At 32.6% G+C, this 18910-nt stretch overlaps 1 protein-coding gene across 3 annotated transcripts in view; it reads right to left on the bottom strand.

Annotated features, from left to right (window-relative positions):
- LOC149904866 (uncharacterized) overlaps window positions 1-18519 on the bottom strand; it is a 29116-nt gene extending 10597 nt beyond the window's left edge. For all 3 annotated transcript variants that reach the window (XM_090106760.1, XM_090106761.1, XM_090106762.1), the window contains exons 1-3: window positions 18501-18519; window positions 17597-17798; window positions 7274-7412 (exon numbers count right to left, since the gene is read on the bottom strand). In XM_090106760.1, coding sequence (XP_089962886.1) covers window positions 7274-7412; window positions 17597-17798; window positions 18501-18519 — 360 coding nt within the window. The remainder of the gene's footprint in view (window positions 1-7273; window positions 7413-17596; window positions 17799-18500) is intronic.
- Between the last annotated feature and the right edge of the window lie 391 nt (window positions 18520-18910).

Below are 18910 nucleotides of genomic sequence, written 5' to 3'. Positions count from 1 at the left end.
AGGAAATTAGGAATCTACGTTTCTCGATTTTTTTTTATGAAAAAAAGTTAGGCTACAGTTTAACACTGATAAAGCACTGAAATATATAATTGAAAACAGGATGACTAAAGATTTTCAAAATTACTTATTTTTATTTGTAAAACTAATAAATAAGATCAATATTTAGTTAAAATTTGATTGATTGATTTTATTATTTTGCTCACTTTACCGATTGATGATTATTTTGCGAAAACCAACAATTTAGATTATTATTCAGTTTTTCATCTTGACTGTTTTGCTGACAGTACCCAGATTTTCATTGTAAATGATAGGGTATGTGTCGTGAAGCTCATCTCTCGTAGACAGCGCTCACTGCATGTTAACATGACCTCGATTGCATGATAGATTGCAAGGACTTGCTGTTATTACTGCTTTAAATAAATAAAAAAAAATGATTTAAATTTATTTCTGAATTTGCACTAGCATTAAAAAGGTTTAAACACAGTATTACAATATTGTAATACTGTGGTTTAAAGAAATAATGTCAATCGTAACTACACTCTATAGAATAGATGAAAACTGTGTTTGTGTATTTTGTTAGAAAAAAATTATCCCTGTTGTTATTATGTAGTATATAGAGGTAATATACCACACTTACTTAATATTTATTTTATTGTTAACAATACAGAATACAGTTAATAAATTAAGCGAGATAATTCAAAAAGTACCTTTGCAACACTTTTATTACGTAAATAGCAAAACTCGAAATTACGTCAGACTGAAATAGCTGCTCAAACTCAAAAGTTCCAAATTGTGATAAAAAGTTCTTTGTAAAATATTCTAGAATTGCAGGGTCTTCAAAAAACTTTCTTACGCTATACTTAACGAAGATATTTATTTTATATTCGTAGCTAACTCTTCCAGTTTTTATAATAAAAACCAGAATATAATGTAGAAAAGAGATCAATATTCTAAACAGTAGTATTAATCAACAATATTAATAATATTATAACTAATATACTAGCTTTTCGCCCGCGGCTTCGCCCGCTTTGTCTAAAACGTAATAAATTATATACTTAAACATTCCTTATGAGTCACCTCTATCCATTAAAAAAATCGCATCAAAATCCGTTGCGTAGTTTTAAAGATTTAAGCATACATACAGAGAATAAAATGCAAACGACTGACTGATCTATCAACGCACAGCCCAAACTATTGAACCGATCGGATAAAAATTGGCATGCAGTAGCCACTACGATTAAGGCATTTTTGTTACTTCTATCCCCAAAGGCATAAAAATTTAATTTGATAACGCACGCGAAGCTGCGCGTAACAGCTAGTTTTAAATTATATTTTTTCTTCAACAATTATTTAAACAGATAAGCACTTACAACATAAATAAATAACGTCCAAGTACGTTTACTTAATTCTAGCTTCAAGTTAATTAAAAACAGTAAATTAACTTTATACTTGGACTCAAGTATTTCCTCTCACGTCCTAATTAAAGCAAGTTTCAGAATTAACGAATCTTATGAGTTTCTAAAAACTTTTAATAACTCAACGTCGGCGGTTTACGAAATAAATAATTTCTACTTTACTCGAGTTTTCTGCTGAGATTTCATTGACACTAAAATGAGCTAACTTCAGTGTGCAAATTTTTACTTGAGAATTTTCAAGCGCGTTATGAACTTTTTATTACTTGGAAATGCGATGTAAATCTTAGTAAGATTTTTGACCTTTACAATTTTGATGCTTTAGGTCAATCTTGCAGCGCATTAAAAATTTCACTTCCCAGAAATAATAAATAATCAATAATCATATTCCTATATTGTGGGGCAAGTACAAGTGCATACAAATATGTTATATGACGATATTCATATATAAAAATAACTCGTGTTTCAAAAACAATAAATCAGGTGAACGTCTACGATTAGAAATTTAATTGATTCTGCATGTACATATATGTTTAAACACTAAAATTTTGAGTTCAATAAACTGGGCCAGACAGAGCGAGAAGCCTCACGAAGCACTTTTCGCATGTGAACCCGTGTGATAGCAAAAAGCTTGACTAATTATTAGTCAAGCTTTTTGCTATCACTTTTTGATAATTAAAACCTTATCTTCACATTGCATAAAGTTCAATATTTAAAAACACATCTTAGTACGGTAAACAATTTGTTACTCCTTATTTCGTATTATGTCATATTTTACAAACAGGAATAGTCACGTATTGTATGACCAAAATGATAACAGGGCAAGTTGCCAATATCAGCCGCATTGTGAAGCTTAAACAGCATCTTATAGCAGATAAGTGCACTCGAAATAAAAGGGTTTAATCTTGGAAAACTTTGTGTGAAACTGTCGAAATTTTTGGGATATAATACTAGTATGAAATGTAGCTTTTATTCGAAATTGTGATCACTTGGAGTTATGTGAAAAGTTACTTTAATATGAAGCAATTTTAATTCGTCGTTTAATATAATATAACATGATACTTTTATATAAAATCAAATTGAAAATTTAAAAGGTTTTCTATAAATAAATTTATCTAACAAAGAAAGGTTATAGGGTATAGGCTGAAGTGTTCAACGTTTACCAAAATTGTCTTTCGATCGTGTAAGCAACGTTAGGTATTCATAACTGTTTATATATTCCTGAAATTCAATTTTGTTGAAGCCTGTGAATAAATAGGAAAAATAATAGCAATAAATCTTAATTAATATGAAATAAAACGACATTAGAAAACTGTTTAAAAATTATCACATAAAAATTATCCTTAATATTTATACACAACCTTGGAAAATATTTCATCTCAAGAATCATCTTACCCTGTTTATAATTTCAAAGGAAAATCAGCTCTAACGATTTACCATTATGCTAGGCGGGGAACTAAAACAGTAATTCCATAATAGTCCAAAGTTGAATGCACGATACATTGCTTTAATGTTATTCAAGAGGTTTTGTTTTGTTGGCGCGGTTCCAACTGACGTAATTGGAATCACCCTTCGTTTGTAAACAGAAAATATGGTTAACTAGAGAGAAAAATGTAACAATGTAAGAGTGTTTGTAGACCAAGTTGTATAGAGATAATATGTTCAGGTTTTGAGAAGAATCATACAAATATATTTGTAAATTTTATCGTTATTATAATATTATTTTGAAAATAATTTATTTTATTACTGTATAGGCACTGTCTCCTGGACTGAACATAGATTGATAAATATAGATTTTTACAATATATTTCTTTACTAGAGGTCCGCCCCGGCTTCGCCCGTGTGTACATATTTCGCAATAAAAGGTAGCCTATGTCTTTTCTCGGGTATCAATATATCTCCATACCAAATTTCATGCAAATTGGTTCAGTGGTTTAGGCGTGATTGAGTAACAGACAGACAGACAGAGTTACTTTCACATTTATAATATTAGTATTGATAGCATAGTATATTGATTTGATAAAATAACATTTAAGTAAAAATAGTGTTTAATTTACACTAACTTTTAGTCATTGCTATCTAAAAGAAAAATACGACACACAAGAAACAAAAATACAGTATAAAGCCTTGACTGAGTTAATTAAAACTCTTCAGGCTGATAATAATCGCGTCTGTGAGGAACTTCCGAGAATAGCCCCGCTTTGTTTGTTTTTCAGAAGGCAATAGCCAATCAAGAACAGTAGGCTTAAAATAGTACCTCTATAGCAATAATTTTAATAACTCATTACAGTACTCCAAAACCAAAAGTGATAATGCGCATAGAAATCTCCGTCACAGTTCGGTAACTGTCATATTCCCGGAGCGTCCGAAGACGATATGTATGTATGTGTAGTGGTTAAATGCATTTTCTTCATGCATAATTAAGTAAAATTTGTTTAGTCAAATGAAATACGACAATTAGCGAAGATTTGCATGCGCATTATTATTTTTGGAGAAGGTACTGTAACTTCGATTATTTATTTACAAGCTTTCCATCCGTGGCTTCGCTCGATTTTTCTAAAACCTGACGAATTATACTATACAAAAACCTTCCTCGAGAAACACTATAAAAAACCGCATTAAAATCTGTTGCGTAGTTTTAAATATCTAAGCATAGCTAGGTACATAGGCAATATATTATATATATGGTCTATAATATTTGCTTGTTAGCTTACGAATAAAAAAAAGCCCATTGGGGTATAACAATTTTAAATATTATAAAACATCGTTCGGCAAACAAGACTTGTTTAATCCGTAACCAAATTAAGATCAGCAGTTTTGTACTTAAAATGTAAGATACAAGCACAAACTAAAATGATAAAACCATTCATTTTTACTACCTCATTTTTTGGCAAGACTTCCAAAAAATAGTAGCATAAAATTCAGAGCGGTTAAAACGGGGAAAATATGTCAACTGTGGACACAAAATTAGATTTTCAGCTTCCGCCTCTCTGCGCACGATATTTTTCAAACAAGTTCATTATACAACAGTATATTAGGGTCGTTTATTTTAACAGAATTTTGGAATTAATTAAACAGCAAATTTATGCGAAACAATTATAATATGCTAACTAGCTTTCCGCCTGCAGCTTCGCCCGCGTTTTCAAAGAAAAACCCGCATAGTTCCCGTGGGATTTCCGGGATAAAACCTATCCTATTTGTTAATTCAAGGTACCTTCTATATGTCTGTTAAATTTCATTGTAATCAGTTCTGTAGTATTTCCGTGAAAGAGTATCAAACATACATACACACATCCATCCTCACAAACTTTTGCATTTTTAATATTAAGTAGGATAGGATAGGATTATTTATTACTAGCAGTCCGCCCCGGCTTCGCCCGTGGTACATATTTACGTTTTCTCTACATAAGAACCATCCTCGTACTTCAAGGAATATAATAAAAAAAGAATTAACGAAATCGGTTCAGCCGTTCTCAAGTTATGCGCTTACCAACTCATTTTGGGATTCATTTTTATATTATAAGATTTTTATATACATCCTACTATATATATAGTAGGATGGATTGAAACTGATGTGAATGTTGACATATCTCAATCACAGTATTTACATAAAACGCTTTTACAATAATTACGAGGCCTTGAATTTGACTGACCGGTTGGCTTGGTTGGTAGTGGCCCTGCTTTCCAAGCCAGAGGTCGTGGGTTCGATTCCCACCCGGGGCAAATATTTGTGTGATGAACATAGATGTTTGCTCTGTGTCTGGGTGTTAAATATCTATATAAACTCAAACTCAAACTCAAACTCAAACATTCATTTATTCAATTAGACTACTATTTAGTAGCACTTTCGAATCGTCATTACATAGTATTTTTAACATTTACCACCGATTCGGAAAGCAGTATCTATGGAGAAGAATCGGCAAGAAACTCCATAGTTGCTCTTTTAAATAATGTCAATAAATTTACATAATATGTAACTTATATCTACCTAACTACATAATATGCCAAAGAACTGTCCTGTGGTTTTTACGCGACAACCCTCCATGGGTCTTTATCGTCCATATATTCCTGAATACTGTAGTACGCTCTCTGAACTAGTACATTTTTTATGTAAGTTTTAAATTTAGAACTACTAAACTCTTTAATATTGTGAGGAATTCTATTGTATAAGCGTATACCTTGACCCATAAATGAATTTTTAACTTTAGCTAATCGGAAAAATGGCATTTCAATTCTATTCTTGTTCCTTGTGCCATAATCGTGTCTATCTCCTACTCTTGTGTGTAAGTCAGAGCTTTTGTGTACATGCAAAATATTATTAAATACATACTGTGATGGTACAGTAAGGATACCAGTATTCTTAAAATGATCTCTTAGTGAGTCCCGAGCACGTAAATTATATATAGAGCGAATGGCTCTTTTCTGTAAGATAAATATAGTTTCTATATCTGCAGCCCTGCCCCACAGTAGAATTCCATAGGACATAATGCTATGAAAGTAGCTGAAATAAACCAATCAATAAATAAGTATTTATTTAAAAATTATGTATGTATATTTATCAGCCATCTGGTTTTCATAATACAAGCGAAAGCTTAGTATGGGATCAGATCGTGCCGTGTTTGAAAATTTGTGAAATGTCTTTATAGACCGGACTCTCAGTGGAGTTTCGTTTGCAAAAATCGCGGACCTAAATCTGACTTCTGATATATATTGTATAGGTCCCAGACATCCTATAGACAGATGTTGCCAACCAGTTTTGTGGTCCCCCTGCCCGCACCCCGGTAATTAAATATGGCATACAAAGAAAAAAATAAAAATTTCCAAAACATGCCGTGTGGGGTATCAAATGAAAGAACTTATTGAGTAGATCACGAATATATAGCATACTATATACATTTCTTACACTTTCTCTAAGATTTTTTAGAAAATTTACGAAAATGGTCCATTTTTGAGTTCACTTTAAACCACTATAGATTGAAAACTCATGAATATATTTTTTAAATTATTATTTTAAATAATTAACAATAGTCCATTGTTTACGATTCAATATTTCGTACAGTGAAATAGTAGCATGGGGGAGTGGGGGGAGCATTCAAAGATGGCGAGTATATTTTCAAGTTCATATAGTATATAGTTATTTTCATCAAATCCACCACATAGCTCACTTATATTATAATATTACGAACTATTGAATCATAAACAATGGACTATCGTTAATTATTTAAAATAATAATTTAAAAAATATATTCATGAGTTTTCAATCTGTAGTGGTTTAAAGTTAACTCAAAAATGGACCATTTTCGTAAATTTTCTAAAAAATCTTAGAGAAAGTGTAAGAAATGTATATAGTATGCTATATATTCGTGATCTACTCAATAAGCTCTTTCATTTGATACCCCACACGGCATGTTTTGGAAATTTTTATTTTTTTCTTTGTATGCCATATTTAATTACCGGGGTGCGGGCAGGGGGACCACAAAACTGGTTGGCAACATCTGTCTATAGGATGTCTGGGACCTATACAATATATATCAGAAGTCAGATTTAGGTCCGCAATTTTTGCAAACGAACATCTTCTTGGAGCCTGCTCTATTATAACTTTGATAATTATAGCATTTTAACAAACGACGGTCGTTGTCGAATGTCGACAAATGTTACTTATATGATATTCCTAAAACTCAGATAAAGCAGAACACGTTCTAAAACATAGTAGTCAAACATATAATAATATAAACATATAGCATAATCGGTTGAACAATTTAATTATTAGGTGACAAAATTCCTTGATAGGTAGGTATCATACATTTTTAATAAAATTTATGTAAAAAACTATGGAATTATTATATTATAAATAAACTTACCAATAACAGAAAAGCAGTTTCCACTAGCGAGCACTTATAAACAGGCTGACATCGAAACACAGCTATGCCGAGTGGTAGCAGGATGGCTGCGCGGGCGCAGTCCACCACCGCTTGGTGGAAGAGTAGACCGTGAGACCATCTAGAACAAAATATTAATAAATAAGTTTAAGTACAATATTAAGGAATTCAAGAAATAAGTATAATGTGTATACTTATTTCTTGTATGTATGTATGTATTGTTGTATATATGTATACAGTAAAAAGTATTAAAAAAGGATATATTAAAATTTAAATACGCAGATTTTTGGTATCATTATTATTTTATATGGAAAAGTTTTAAGAAATGATATGCTTTTAAAATCCACAAACTGTGTTGCCGCATCTTGTCTGTAGAAACTGCTATCTGAACCGGTGGTAAATTAATTTTCATGTATTATTGCGATTCAAAACTGCTTCTAAAAGAAATTCTGTTAATTATTATATAATACATATATATAGTTTAACTTTTTTCTGGATTAGATTTTCACTAAGTAAAGATTGCTCTATTGGACCGCACATTTCATTGAAAAACTATGAGTTGAATATACATTTTAAACATATCACATAACTTCACTATTTCATAACAATCTAATCCGAGGCTCAAATCCTCAGGGGCTAAGCTATATCCAACACCTGTGCCACGCTCTACAATTTTCCTGTCTTTAATTTGTCTCGTCTTCAGTCAACAACTAAATCTTTGTACAGATTACTAGTGGTATTTTTGGGATTATGATGAATTGTTTCTTTGGAATGTTCTTTGATTAAAACTGGAAGATTTACTTTTTGTTTCATTTTACATTATACTGTGCCGCACGGTTTCACCAGCGGACGAATCCATGAACAAAAGCAAGTATTTCCATATGTTATTCTGATGCTTAAGCTATATCATTGCCAAGCATTATCAAAAACCGTGCAGTGGTTATCCCGTGAAAGAGTAACAAACATTTTAATTCATTTCATTCAAAATTAAACGATTTCCCATCCGTATCTTAACCTTTTTTTCACAGCAATTACTATTGAGATAAATAAAAAAGACGTGTGGCACTCGGGGACTGCCGCGGTAAAGCTATTGCATAGCATGCCTTCAAGCCACACCTCCGCGCCCGTCGGAGTAGGGAGCGTGAGGTTTTTTAGTTACGGAATTTCTCGACTCGGTCCCCGCGCTTAAGGCCCGCAATAGAAGCTATGCAATAGCTTAATAACATTTTTTTTTAACTATTGATATTTTTATAAAATAAAATATGATTGTTTTAAATAAAACATGGATTGTTTTAAATGTATTCTGCCTAAAACGGCAAAAGACAATATGCAAATAACTATTTACAAACGCTGCGAGCAATCAGAAACAAAATTGCATTTGAAAACGTGAATTTAAAGAGAATTTACACGAAATACATTTAATTTTTTTCAACTATCATCGACAGGATATTGCGAATTTTCGGATTAGCGGGATCCAATTTGCAACGAACGGGTTTTTCATTTTATAAGAGTTTTAGTAAGCGTTGCGTGATAATTGTATCGGTTTGGTTTAAAGCGTTTGTTTTTTTTGCGTGTATAAGGTATCAAAGTGCCACTTATAGTTTTATTCCATAATCTGTGACCCTTGAATAAAATATAAAAGGGTATGATTGGATAAGTGGTCGCTTTGATACAGATTGTGATTTAAAATGAAAGGTCGAGAGATCAAGACTAGACGAGCATTTTTCTGCTCCTTATATATTTTGCTCAAAAAAAGCATGTTTTTAAACCAATAAGTCCAATTGCATCCGTCAACTCGCACTTGGCCAGTGTAAAAAGAAGAAATAGAAAGCTTGTTTTCCAAAACACTAAAAAGACGGCTTAACAAACATATTTAAAAGTAAGTTATAAAAATAACATTGAATATCTGTATCGATGACAACATAATCGTGTTGCAGTTCACGAAATCCCCGTTGTATATTATGATCGTATATATTAATTAGCAAATTAATCATTCACCTGCAGCTATTGAATCATAATGCGCTTTATTGAGTATAATCTCTTTGATATTGAACAAACCGTTTTTACTAATTCAGTAACAAATTGAATAATTAAAATAATCTATACCTATACTAATATTATAAAGAAGAAAGGTTTGTAATTATGTATGTATGGTTTTCACGCATAAACTATTGAACCGATTACAATGAAATTTAGCACACATATAGAGTGTAATTTGGATTAACACATAGTATAGGTTTTATCCCGGAAATCGGACACACACATCCTCACAAACTTTCGCATTTATATTATTAGTTATAGGATGTCATAATAAGTTAAATATACGTTTCTTTGCATAAATAAAGTACTTATAAACATGTAAATGCTTACCAATTTTAAGACAAAACTTCCAAATTTACGCAACTTTTCAAGTCATAAAATATGATGGAACTTTCAACAAACAGCTACGAAGTTTAATAAAGTTAGAAAATATATTTTCAGAGAGTAAATTAGTGCTTAACTTTTTTGACTTCCAAATCCTTAAAAAATGCAAAAAAGATATCTTTAGACAACAATAAAAAGAATTCACCATGGTATTTAGTAGATATTATGTGTAATTTCGAAGATCATCTATATATATAACTAGCTTACCGCCCGCGGCTTCGCCCGCTTTGTCTTAAACCTAATAAATTATATACTAAAACCTTCCTCTTGAATCACTCGTTCTATTAAAAAAAACCGCATCAAAATCCGTTGCGTAGTTTTAAAGATTTAAGCATACATAGGGACATAGGGACAGAGAAAGCGACTTTGTTTTATACTATGTAGTGATATATACGATTTCGATAATTCTTTTTTTTTTATAATATTCCTTGACGTACGAGGATGGTTCTTATGGAGAGAAAACGTAAACATGTACCACGGGCGAAGCCGGGGCGGACCGCTAGTTTTATATATTTTGTTTGATATCCTATTTAACTTGTATATTCATTGAAGATAGAAATTTCTTCAATAGTAAACAATAAACATTGACAAAATGGCTTCCTGAATCAAGCCTTAGGTCAATGAACCTAATGTTCAAATCCTGCATAATAATTAGTTCACTAAATATACTTAGTAAACTTTGACTAAGCTGTCCTTTGACTTGGACCTTTGGCTAACGAAGGGAGGCTAATAAGATACTTGTTTAAGCTGATAAACCAACTGAAAACACAAACTTTGTTATATAAAGAGAAATAATGCTAGAGATCACGCAATAAGTCATTTTGTACTATCCTACTTATATAATTAATATTGTGAAAATTTGTGAGGATGGATGTTTGTTACTCAAAAACCATCTGTTCGTATCACATCACATCACGCGTTAATTTTACTAAATGTACCTGGGGGCAAGTTGAACATACCTAATTATTTGTTACTTAATATTTATAGAATGCTGTAGAAAGCCATATTATTTTCGGAATATTTTCTTCAGTCTGAAACAAAATGAGGCGATTTTCTTCCGTCCCTCTTTTGTGTCGGGAATAACCTGAGATTTATGATAGAGGAACTCAATAATGTCTTCTCCAGAATTCCGGAAGATGTATATAAATTTATTCGAACTTCTAAGTAAAATGAACGGAGTCAATCCGAAAAAATATCACGTAAAAGTTGATAAAAAATTGTTTACTTCAGAATTAAAATTATAGAAGTTATTTTCGTCAGGTCATCTTTTCACTTTTAACCCTGTCCAAATCTATCATGTTCTCGTTCACTTTCATACAACATAAGTAGTAGGTACTTTATCTATCTTGTTTGTTACGATTTAACTCAAAAACTGCCGATCAAAAACTGATCTTTACCGAGAAACAGAGACAATATTACTATCACAGGTCAACCAGGTCAAAACCGGGACAATCATAGTAATACAATACTATGCAATTATCTACACTAATATTATAAAGAGGAAACCTTTGTTTGTTTGTTTGATTGTAATGAATAGGCTCATAAACTACTGGACCGATTTTAAAAATTCTTTCACCATTCGAAAGCTACATTATCCACGAGTAATATAGGCTATATATCATCATGCTAAGACCAACAGGAGCGGAGTAATGCGGGTGAAACCGCGCGGCACAGCTAGTATTTGATAAGATTCTTATTACGGGACAACGATTTCCTCTTATTACAAGAAGAACTCCCAATGGCATTGCGAAACTTGTGAATGATAAATTATAGGGAGAAGTCTTCATCTTGACAATGATTAATTTACTTGCAACGCCATGGGAATGTTTATTGACTGAAGTGATTCATTCTTACGTTATTATATTTTGCGTACAGCTTAGTAAGTACTTCATGTTAATTGACATGTTTTTAGCAAGATAAATTTAATTTAAATTTAACTGATACATTCATAAAGTAAACTACACAAATGAACCCAGCGGATGTCTGTTAATCTTTCACGTTGAAACTACTTTACGGATTTGCATGAAACTTAACAAGAATAAATGTTAGAATAACACATGATCTATAGAAATAGTTGATTTTGCACGATAATCTGCAGGTGAAACCGCGCGCCACAGCTAGTACTTATATATAAGGATACTCCTCAAATCTGGGTTAAGTTATGTAACCTTATGTAAAACCGCCATAAAAAGCTTCTGGCACTCAAAGGAAACCCTACAGCTAAAGTGAAGAGGTGCCAAATTATTTTCCTTTATAAATTACAGACAGGAAACATCCTGGGTACTTATAATATGCACTTCCTACTACGCCATTGTTACTCCAATAATTTAAAAGCAATAGACTGCACTAAGAGCACTCTAGCAGATGCCTTATTTAAGAATTAAATGCCTACTTATAGCATAAACTCGAAAGCACTTACTATGTATGCTTGTATATATTTGTGTTCCGTTTTACCGCACAAGATAAAACAGAAGATATAATATAAGACCAAGAGCATTTACTACTTGGAGTAAGGAAAAGGGTTATGAATATTCCTGGGTATATTTCCCAGAAGTTTCCGATTGATTTGCTTTGAATATAACGTGAAGATAACATGAACAAAGACGTGGACGAAATGTAGTTCTAAGAAGTGAATTTTCCTTCTTTACATTTCTATAAAATTGTTACACAATTTTAGTGTTTCGTACCCAAAGGTAAAACGGGACCCTATTACTAAGCCTCCGCTATCTGTCTCCAGGCTGTATCTCATAAACCGTGACGGCTAGAAAGCTGAAATTTTCACCATTTGACGTATTTTCGCTATTACAACAGATATTAAAGATTAAAGATTTATTAAGGTCCCCATACAATAAATGGTTTTCTATTATAGAGTGCGGAACCCATCGTGCGCGAGTCCGCCTCGCACTTGGCTGGTTTTTACTTTTTACAGAAAATATCTCGACGACCACATGGGTTTAACATCATAATTTACAATCCACATTGTTAAGCGTCATTTGAATATAAAATTAATCCGTTTGAAACCCAAAGGTCGCGTCTGAATCGTTTAATATGCATTAAAACTCAATTCATATGTATTCCGAAATACGTAAAACCAATTAACATTGCCCATTTAAATGTCAGGTGCAAATATTTTTACGTATACGTACTTGGTAATTTTTATTGTGGCTTTTGCTTTTGCGTTGCAATCGACCTCCGATGAAATGGCGTAGGATTTTTGTACAATAAGCAGCGAGATATTTCTATTTGTTAATATTTAAACGAGATCAATTTATTTATTTACATATCTAAATTACCTATTTGCTTAGAACTATCGATGGAAATCTATTCTGTATATATTGTTCCAAAATTATTAATTGATCGCACCACACGGACTTAAACATCTGTATCAAAAATAGGTACATACAAAGAAACATAAGCAAATCATCTTAAAATAAAATACCTGAGTATTCAAACATTTCACAGCAAACGGTAATTGTAATAAAAATCTAATTGTTTATCTGTTCCAAGTTCTTAAAAATTCATGATTACATATTTCTATAATATAGGCCGAAATATTCCTCAAATGGCTGAGTGAAAAGAAGAATTGTGCCATCTCACCTTAGTATTGTTAAGAAAGGACATAAATGTCAAGAGACACTTCACACGTAACAAAAGGCTACGTGTGCTGAGTTTGGGATACTCATATTATTATATTGATCTGCCACTGTAAATATAAGATCGGTATTGGCACCATCTGTAGCTAACTCTCGATTCTATTTAGTATGTTGTCATACAATGATACGCTTTAGATTCCTTTCTTCTTCTAGATTTGTCCATTTTGATACTGAAGCCGTTAATTCATGAATAACCAATGTACAGGATTAAAACTCAAACTCAAATAAAAATGTAGTTAAATTGTTGCTTCTGTATGGTCATTTTTTGGCATTATTATTATCCAGTTTGTGGTAGCATAAAATAAATTATCACAGTTCCGTTTATTCTGAAATATCAACATGAACTGACCTCTATCCTTATTATGTTAGAAACGTTTCAATTCCTTGATGTTACGTCACATCTTATATATAAAAATGAATCGCAAAATGTGTTGGTAAGCGCATAACTCAAGAACGGCTGAACCGATTTCGATAATTCTTTTTTTATTATATTCCTTGAAGTACGAGGATGGTTCTTATGTAGAGAAAACGTAAACATGTACCACGGGCGAAGCCGGGGCGGACCGCTAGTTTAACATAAAAGATCCTGAGAGCAAAATCGTTAAACCACCTGATTGACTGATCTCTTCTGCTGACGAGTGTGTTCAATGCAATCGACTTGTCTTACGTGGCAAGATTTAGACTGATTTATTAGCAAAAGCGTTTCACTTCTGCTTCACCCACACATACAGTTAAAATGCTCATCTTTGCCAATAAAAAAACGTTTTTATACAATCGAGAAGTAATCCAGAAGTGATACCTCTTACTTGAGGGAATATTCTTTATTACACAAAATTAATCGCTTCGTATATTGTTCATGTGCAAGTAAGACAAATTATCAAACGTAATCTGAAAGTATATGAATGCTAATCAAGTAGTAGTTTAGATATTAAATACTGTTAAACTTCAGGCATACCGATTTTCTCCCGATACTTCTTACCATCAATATTATTTATTTTCTATTTATTATCTATACAAATAATGAATCTCTTCTGCAAGATTTATTTATCAAGCGACAATCAGACCTTCTATACTCCAAAGGTCGCTTCCAGCACTCTAGATATAACCAAATGAATACCTCACATTTCCATTCGAGCCTGACGTTTCTGACAATAATTTAATAACGGATTCAAATAGAATCAAGGAATGCCCTTAGAGATGCGAGCAGGGTCGAAATTCGATATTGACATGTGTTACGTGCGGTCTACAGGGCTCTGGTTAGATTGGATAGACTTGAATTATAGTCTTAGTACTACATTTTCTTAATGAATATAGTTATCGTCTGGAATCCCAAATAAGATAGACCTTCTCCTATCTGTTTTTAGAATGATATTTATCAAATAAAATATGATTGTGCCTAAACTTATTTTTATAGGCTTGCCATAAAAATATAGTCAGGACTATAACTACTATTATTGTATAGAAATTTCTAAATAAGAATCAACAAAAACACAATTAAAACAACTTACTACCTCTTCTAGGTCCCACTCTCCGGTATATACGCAGTAGTTAAGAAAATTGTTTGCTCTGAAGTAAAATTTAATCCAAATTAATACGATTGAGAAATTGAGAGGCAATCACTTAAACTAAACGTCTCCAATTCCATTTAAGTTGGCGGCACATTCGCAACTAATCGACATAAATTCTTGATGTGTGTATAGTGTAGTATCTGTAGCTATTTGATGTTATCTGATCCTAGCTGCTGGTCAAACCCAAAATGAAAACACGAACAAAAATAACTAGGATACTCAAATATAGCTTATATCTAGTGCTGATGGAAAGACTTTTCAAAGTAATTTCAGACCTTATTTGGTACCAACAAACTAACATACAAAATTTCCTCTTTATAGTATTACTGTAGTTGTAGAAGTCGATCAGCTTTAATTATCACTGCTACCTGAACGATATTATGTCATAGACAATATCTTCATTTAGCCTTTGAAGTCTACGACATTAATTGCCTATAGGAGTTGCTTCTGATTCAGACATTCTGACATAATGATTTAACTATCTACGAACGAACTTGGAGTGTTCAATATTTTCTATATATTTACTTTGGAAAACAGGGTGAGAAATATTTATTATTCTTGTTCATAGGGATGAACAGGAAAAATGGATGTTAAGGAACAACATCCCCGCTAACATAATATTTTGAAAAGGCAGATAAGGAAAGATCGCAGAATCATTCATCACCCCTTTCTATACATAATCCGATAAATTTACTCCTTTGAATGAAAAAATAATATTTGCACAAAACATAGAACGTTTGAGTAGTACAACTATTCGTCATAAGAAATCCTCTCTGAAACTCACATTTATCCTGATATAAAACCTTAAAGAGAGAAGGTCATAACTCATGGCCAGAATTTTTTCTACAAATCGAAGTTGAAAAACCACAAAAACATGTAATGAATGCAAACAAAACAGTAAACGAGTTCATTATAAACTAAACAATCGCAGAAACGGCAAAACCACTGCCAATTAAAATACATCGAAGTCTGATACCATTATCATATTAGCGTGGATAAAATTGCTGACACAGAACAAGATAAGGCACGTTCACTGTCGATGTATTTGTGGCATGTTCATACGGAATTAATATTGTAATGGAGCATCTGCGGTTGTTTACTCCTACTACATGTTCCCTTTGAATGATGGAATATAATTTACGTGCTATGAATTAAGTATTGTAATAGTTCAGTTGTTATATTGCACTTTAAGTGATAGATTATGCAACGAAAAAGAAATTGAAAGAAGAGTCAAACAAACATGGAACAAATATTGGGCTATGAAAGAAATTTTCAAAGGTCAGTTACCAATCCCATTAAAAGCTAAAGCGATGGATATATGTCTAACACCATGTCTCACATATGCATGCCAAACATGGACTCTAACAAAAAAACATGTGAATAGAATTAGCATCTGTCAAAGAGGTATGGAACGAAGCTTTATGAATATCAAACTGAGAGATAGAATAAGACATACTGTTATAAGAAAAAGAACGAATGCTCGAGATGTAGCGAGGTATGTCTGTAAAATGAAGTGGAAGTGGGCAGGTCACCTGTGCAGATTGAGAGATGACACATGGTCACACACAGTTATTAATTGGACACCTTATTATAAAAAGCGGAAAAGAGGGAGACCAATTACAAGATGGAGTGATGATTTGAAAAATCACGCAGGTGCCCTATGGACAAGAGTAGCCAAAAACAGAGATGAGTGGAAAAAATTGGAGGAGGCTTTTACCGCAAAAAGCGGTCCTTTATAATATATTTAATTGCATACTTTTTAAATATTTACTAACACTTCATTTAATATTTAAAAATAGAATTGTAATAGAAATAAGAATAATGTAAATACTAACAATACTAACAAAAATAAATAATGTAATTAGATGTAAGAAAAGGAATAAATAAAGGCTTTTATTATTTATTATTATTATAATAGTTCAGTTGTTATATTGCACTTTAAGTGATAGATTAAATTGTTATTTCCACAATTTTAGTTGTTTCTCTTGCATGGGTAAATGCAAGGGACATAAATTTGTGTTGTTAACATTCGATGTTAATTCTTCCTTAAAGTTTGAATAAATAGCAACAAATAAAAAAAAATAAAGCCAACCTACCGCCGCAATTGTTTCTTGCTCAAAATTACCGCCATCAACGCTATATTCGCTGAAATTCCAAGGCTTGACAGCGCTAGAAGTGCTGCAGCGCCCCCCGGTGGGCATAACCGCGTGTTGTTAACTATTGATGCGATTTCTTCGTAACACTTAATATCAAAAACTTAAAAATAAAAACAACCTACCGTCGTAATTGTTTCTTGCTCAAAATAACCGCCATCAGCGCTATATTCGCTGACATGCCAAGGCTTGACAGCGCTAGAAGTGCTGCAGCGCTCGCAGCTCCCCCCGGTGGGCATAACCGCGTATTGTTAACTATGGATGCGATTTCTTCGTGACACTTAATAGCACAAACTAAAAAATAAGAACAACCTACCGTCGTAATTGTTTCTTGCTCAAAATAACCGCCATCAGCGCTATATTCGCTGACATGCCAAGGCTTGACAGCGCTAGAAGTGCTGCAGCGCTCGCAGCTCCCCCCGGTGGGCATAACCGCGTATTGTTAACTATGGATGCGATTTCTTCGTGACACTTAATAGCACAAACTAAAAAATAAGAACAACCTACCGGCGCAATTGTTTCTTGCTCAAAATAACCGCCATCAGCGCGATATTCGCTGACATGCCAAGGCTTGACAGCGCTAGAAGTGCTGCAGCGCTCGCAGCGCCCCCCGGTGGGCATAACCGCGTGTTGTTAACTATGGATGCGTTGGTGGCGCCCGCGGAGCCAAATCGAAGGTTGGCTCCTATCATCGCCACCGCTGAACCTGCTGAAAAGATACAAATATTACGTATATGGAATGGAGCATGTGGAGTATGTGATAGATGGAATGTATTGATTTAGCCGTTTCAAAATGGATGAACTTACTTTAACGAATATTCAAAATATTGAGAAAGGAAAGTATGTGATTCAATATTCGTAAATGTTTATTTTTGTCACGATAAAGATACCAATAAAAAGTATGATTTAATAATATTTCTTATTGTCTACGTGGTCTACACGAGTACATTGTAAGTCGGAAATCAAATACGAAAGAACTAAACAATGGTTGTTTGTCTTATCAGTTGTGATTTTAATTTGTAAGTCTTGGAGAGAATATTCTGAAACTCATTGTTTCAAACAAATAACATAAAGTAGCGTTTATTTAACGTTACGTTTAAACTTGAAAGATCTCACAAGATATTCAGGAACTTTATATTCGTTTGTTTAAATTAACGAAATCTGTAATGATGCGGGTGGGCTTTGAAGACCCGCAGTTTCGAGTATCTCAATAAATTAAATTAAGATATTACAAAAAGTTATAAATTATCCTGCCAATATTTAAGATTATAAAAAATAGTTATGTTATATCAAACTACACTCCTCCATTTCATTTATGCATTGATTAAGATAATGTTGTTCTACTTGTACCATAGCTCAATGTATTATTAAGTAAACTAAATGAACGATAGTTTTATCAACAATTTTTTACCTGCCGACATCTTATCCATGGTTGCGGTTTTTTGACAACTACTCTGACGTCATAATCAAGCAGCCAATCAGATCGTCGTATTCTCCCCCCCTCCTTCCCACTGCATCTTCAAACACACGTTGTATTTCACTTGCATTACAGATTATAATTTTTTTACCACTTCTGTTTATTTAATCTATGACACTTCACTTCACAAATGTCAACGTACATTATCTTTATTAAATTATAACATCGTTTTATTCACTTATTTTAATTAAAAACTGTCATATACGTTCAAAGTACACAGTTGCTTTAAAATAGAAATAATCTGAAACTTAAATAGAAATACCTCATTATTACAAAATAATTAAATACGCTGCAATTTTTGCTTATATGGCAATAAGGTATTGCCCAAAATATATTAAAAGTGA

The sequence above is a fragment of the Colias eurytheme genome, chromosome 11 (genome assembly GCF_061535395.1).
Source record: "Colias eurytheme isolate Ceu_HAF_F1 chromosome 11, ilColEury1 Martin Lab GWU primary, whole genome shotgun sequence".
Lineage (NCBI taxonomy): Eukaryota > Metazoa > Arthropoda > Insecta > Lepidoptera > Pieridae > Colias > Colias eurytheme.
This window is presented reverse-complemented; position numbering and strand designations above follow the sequence as displayed.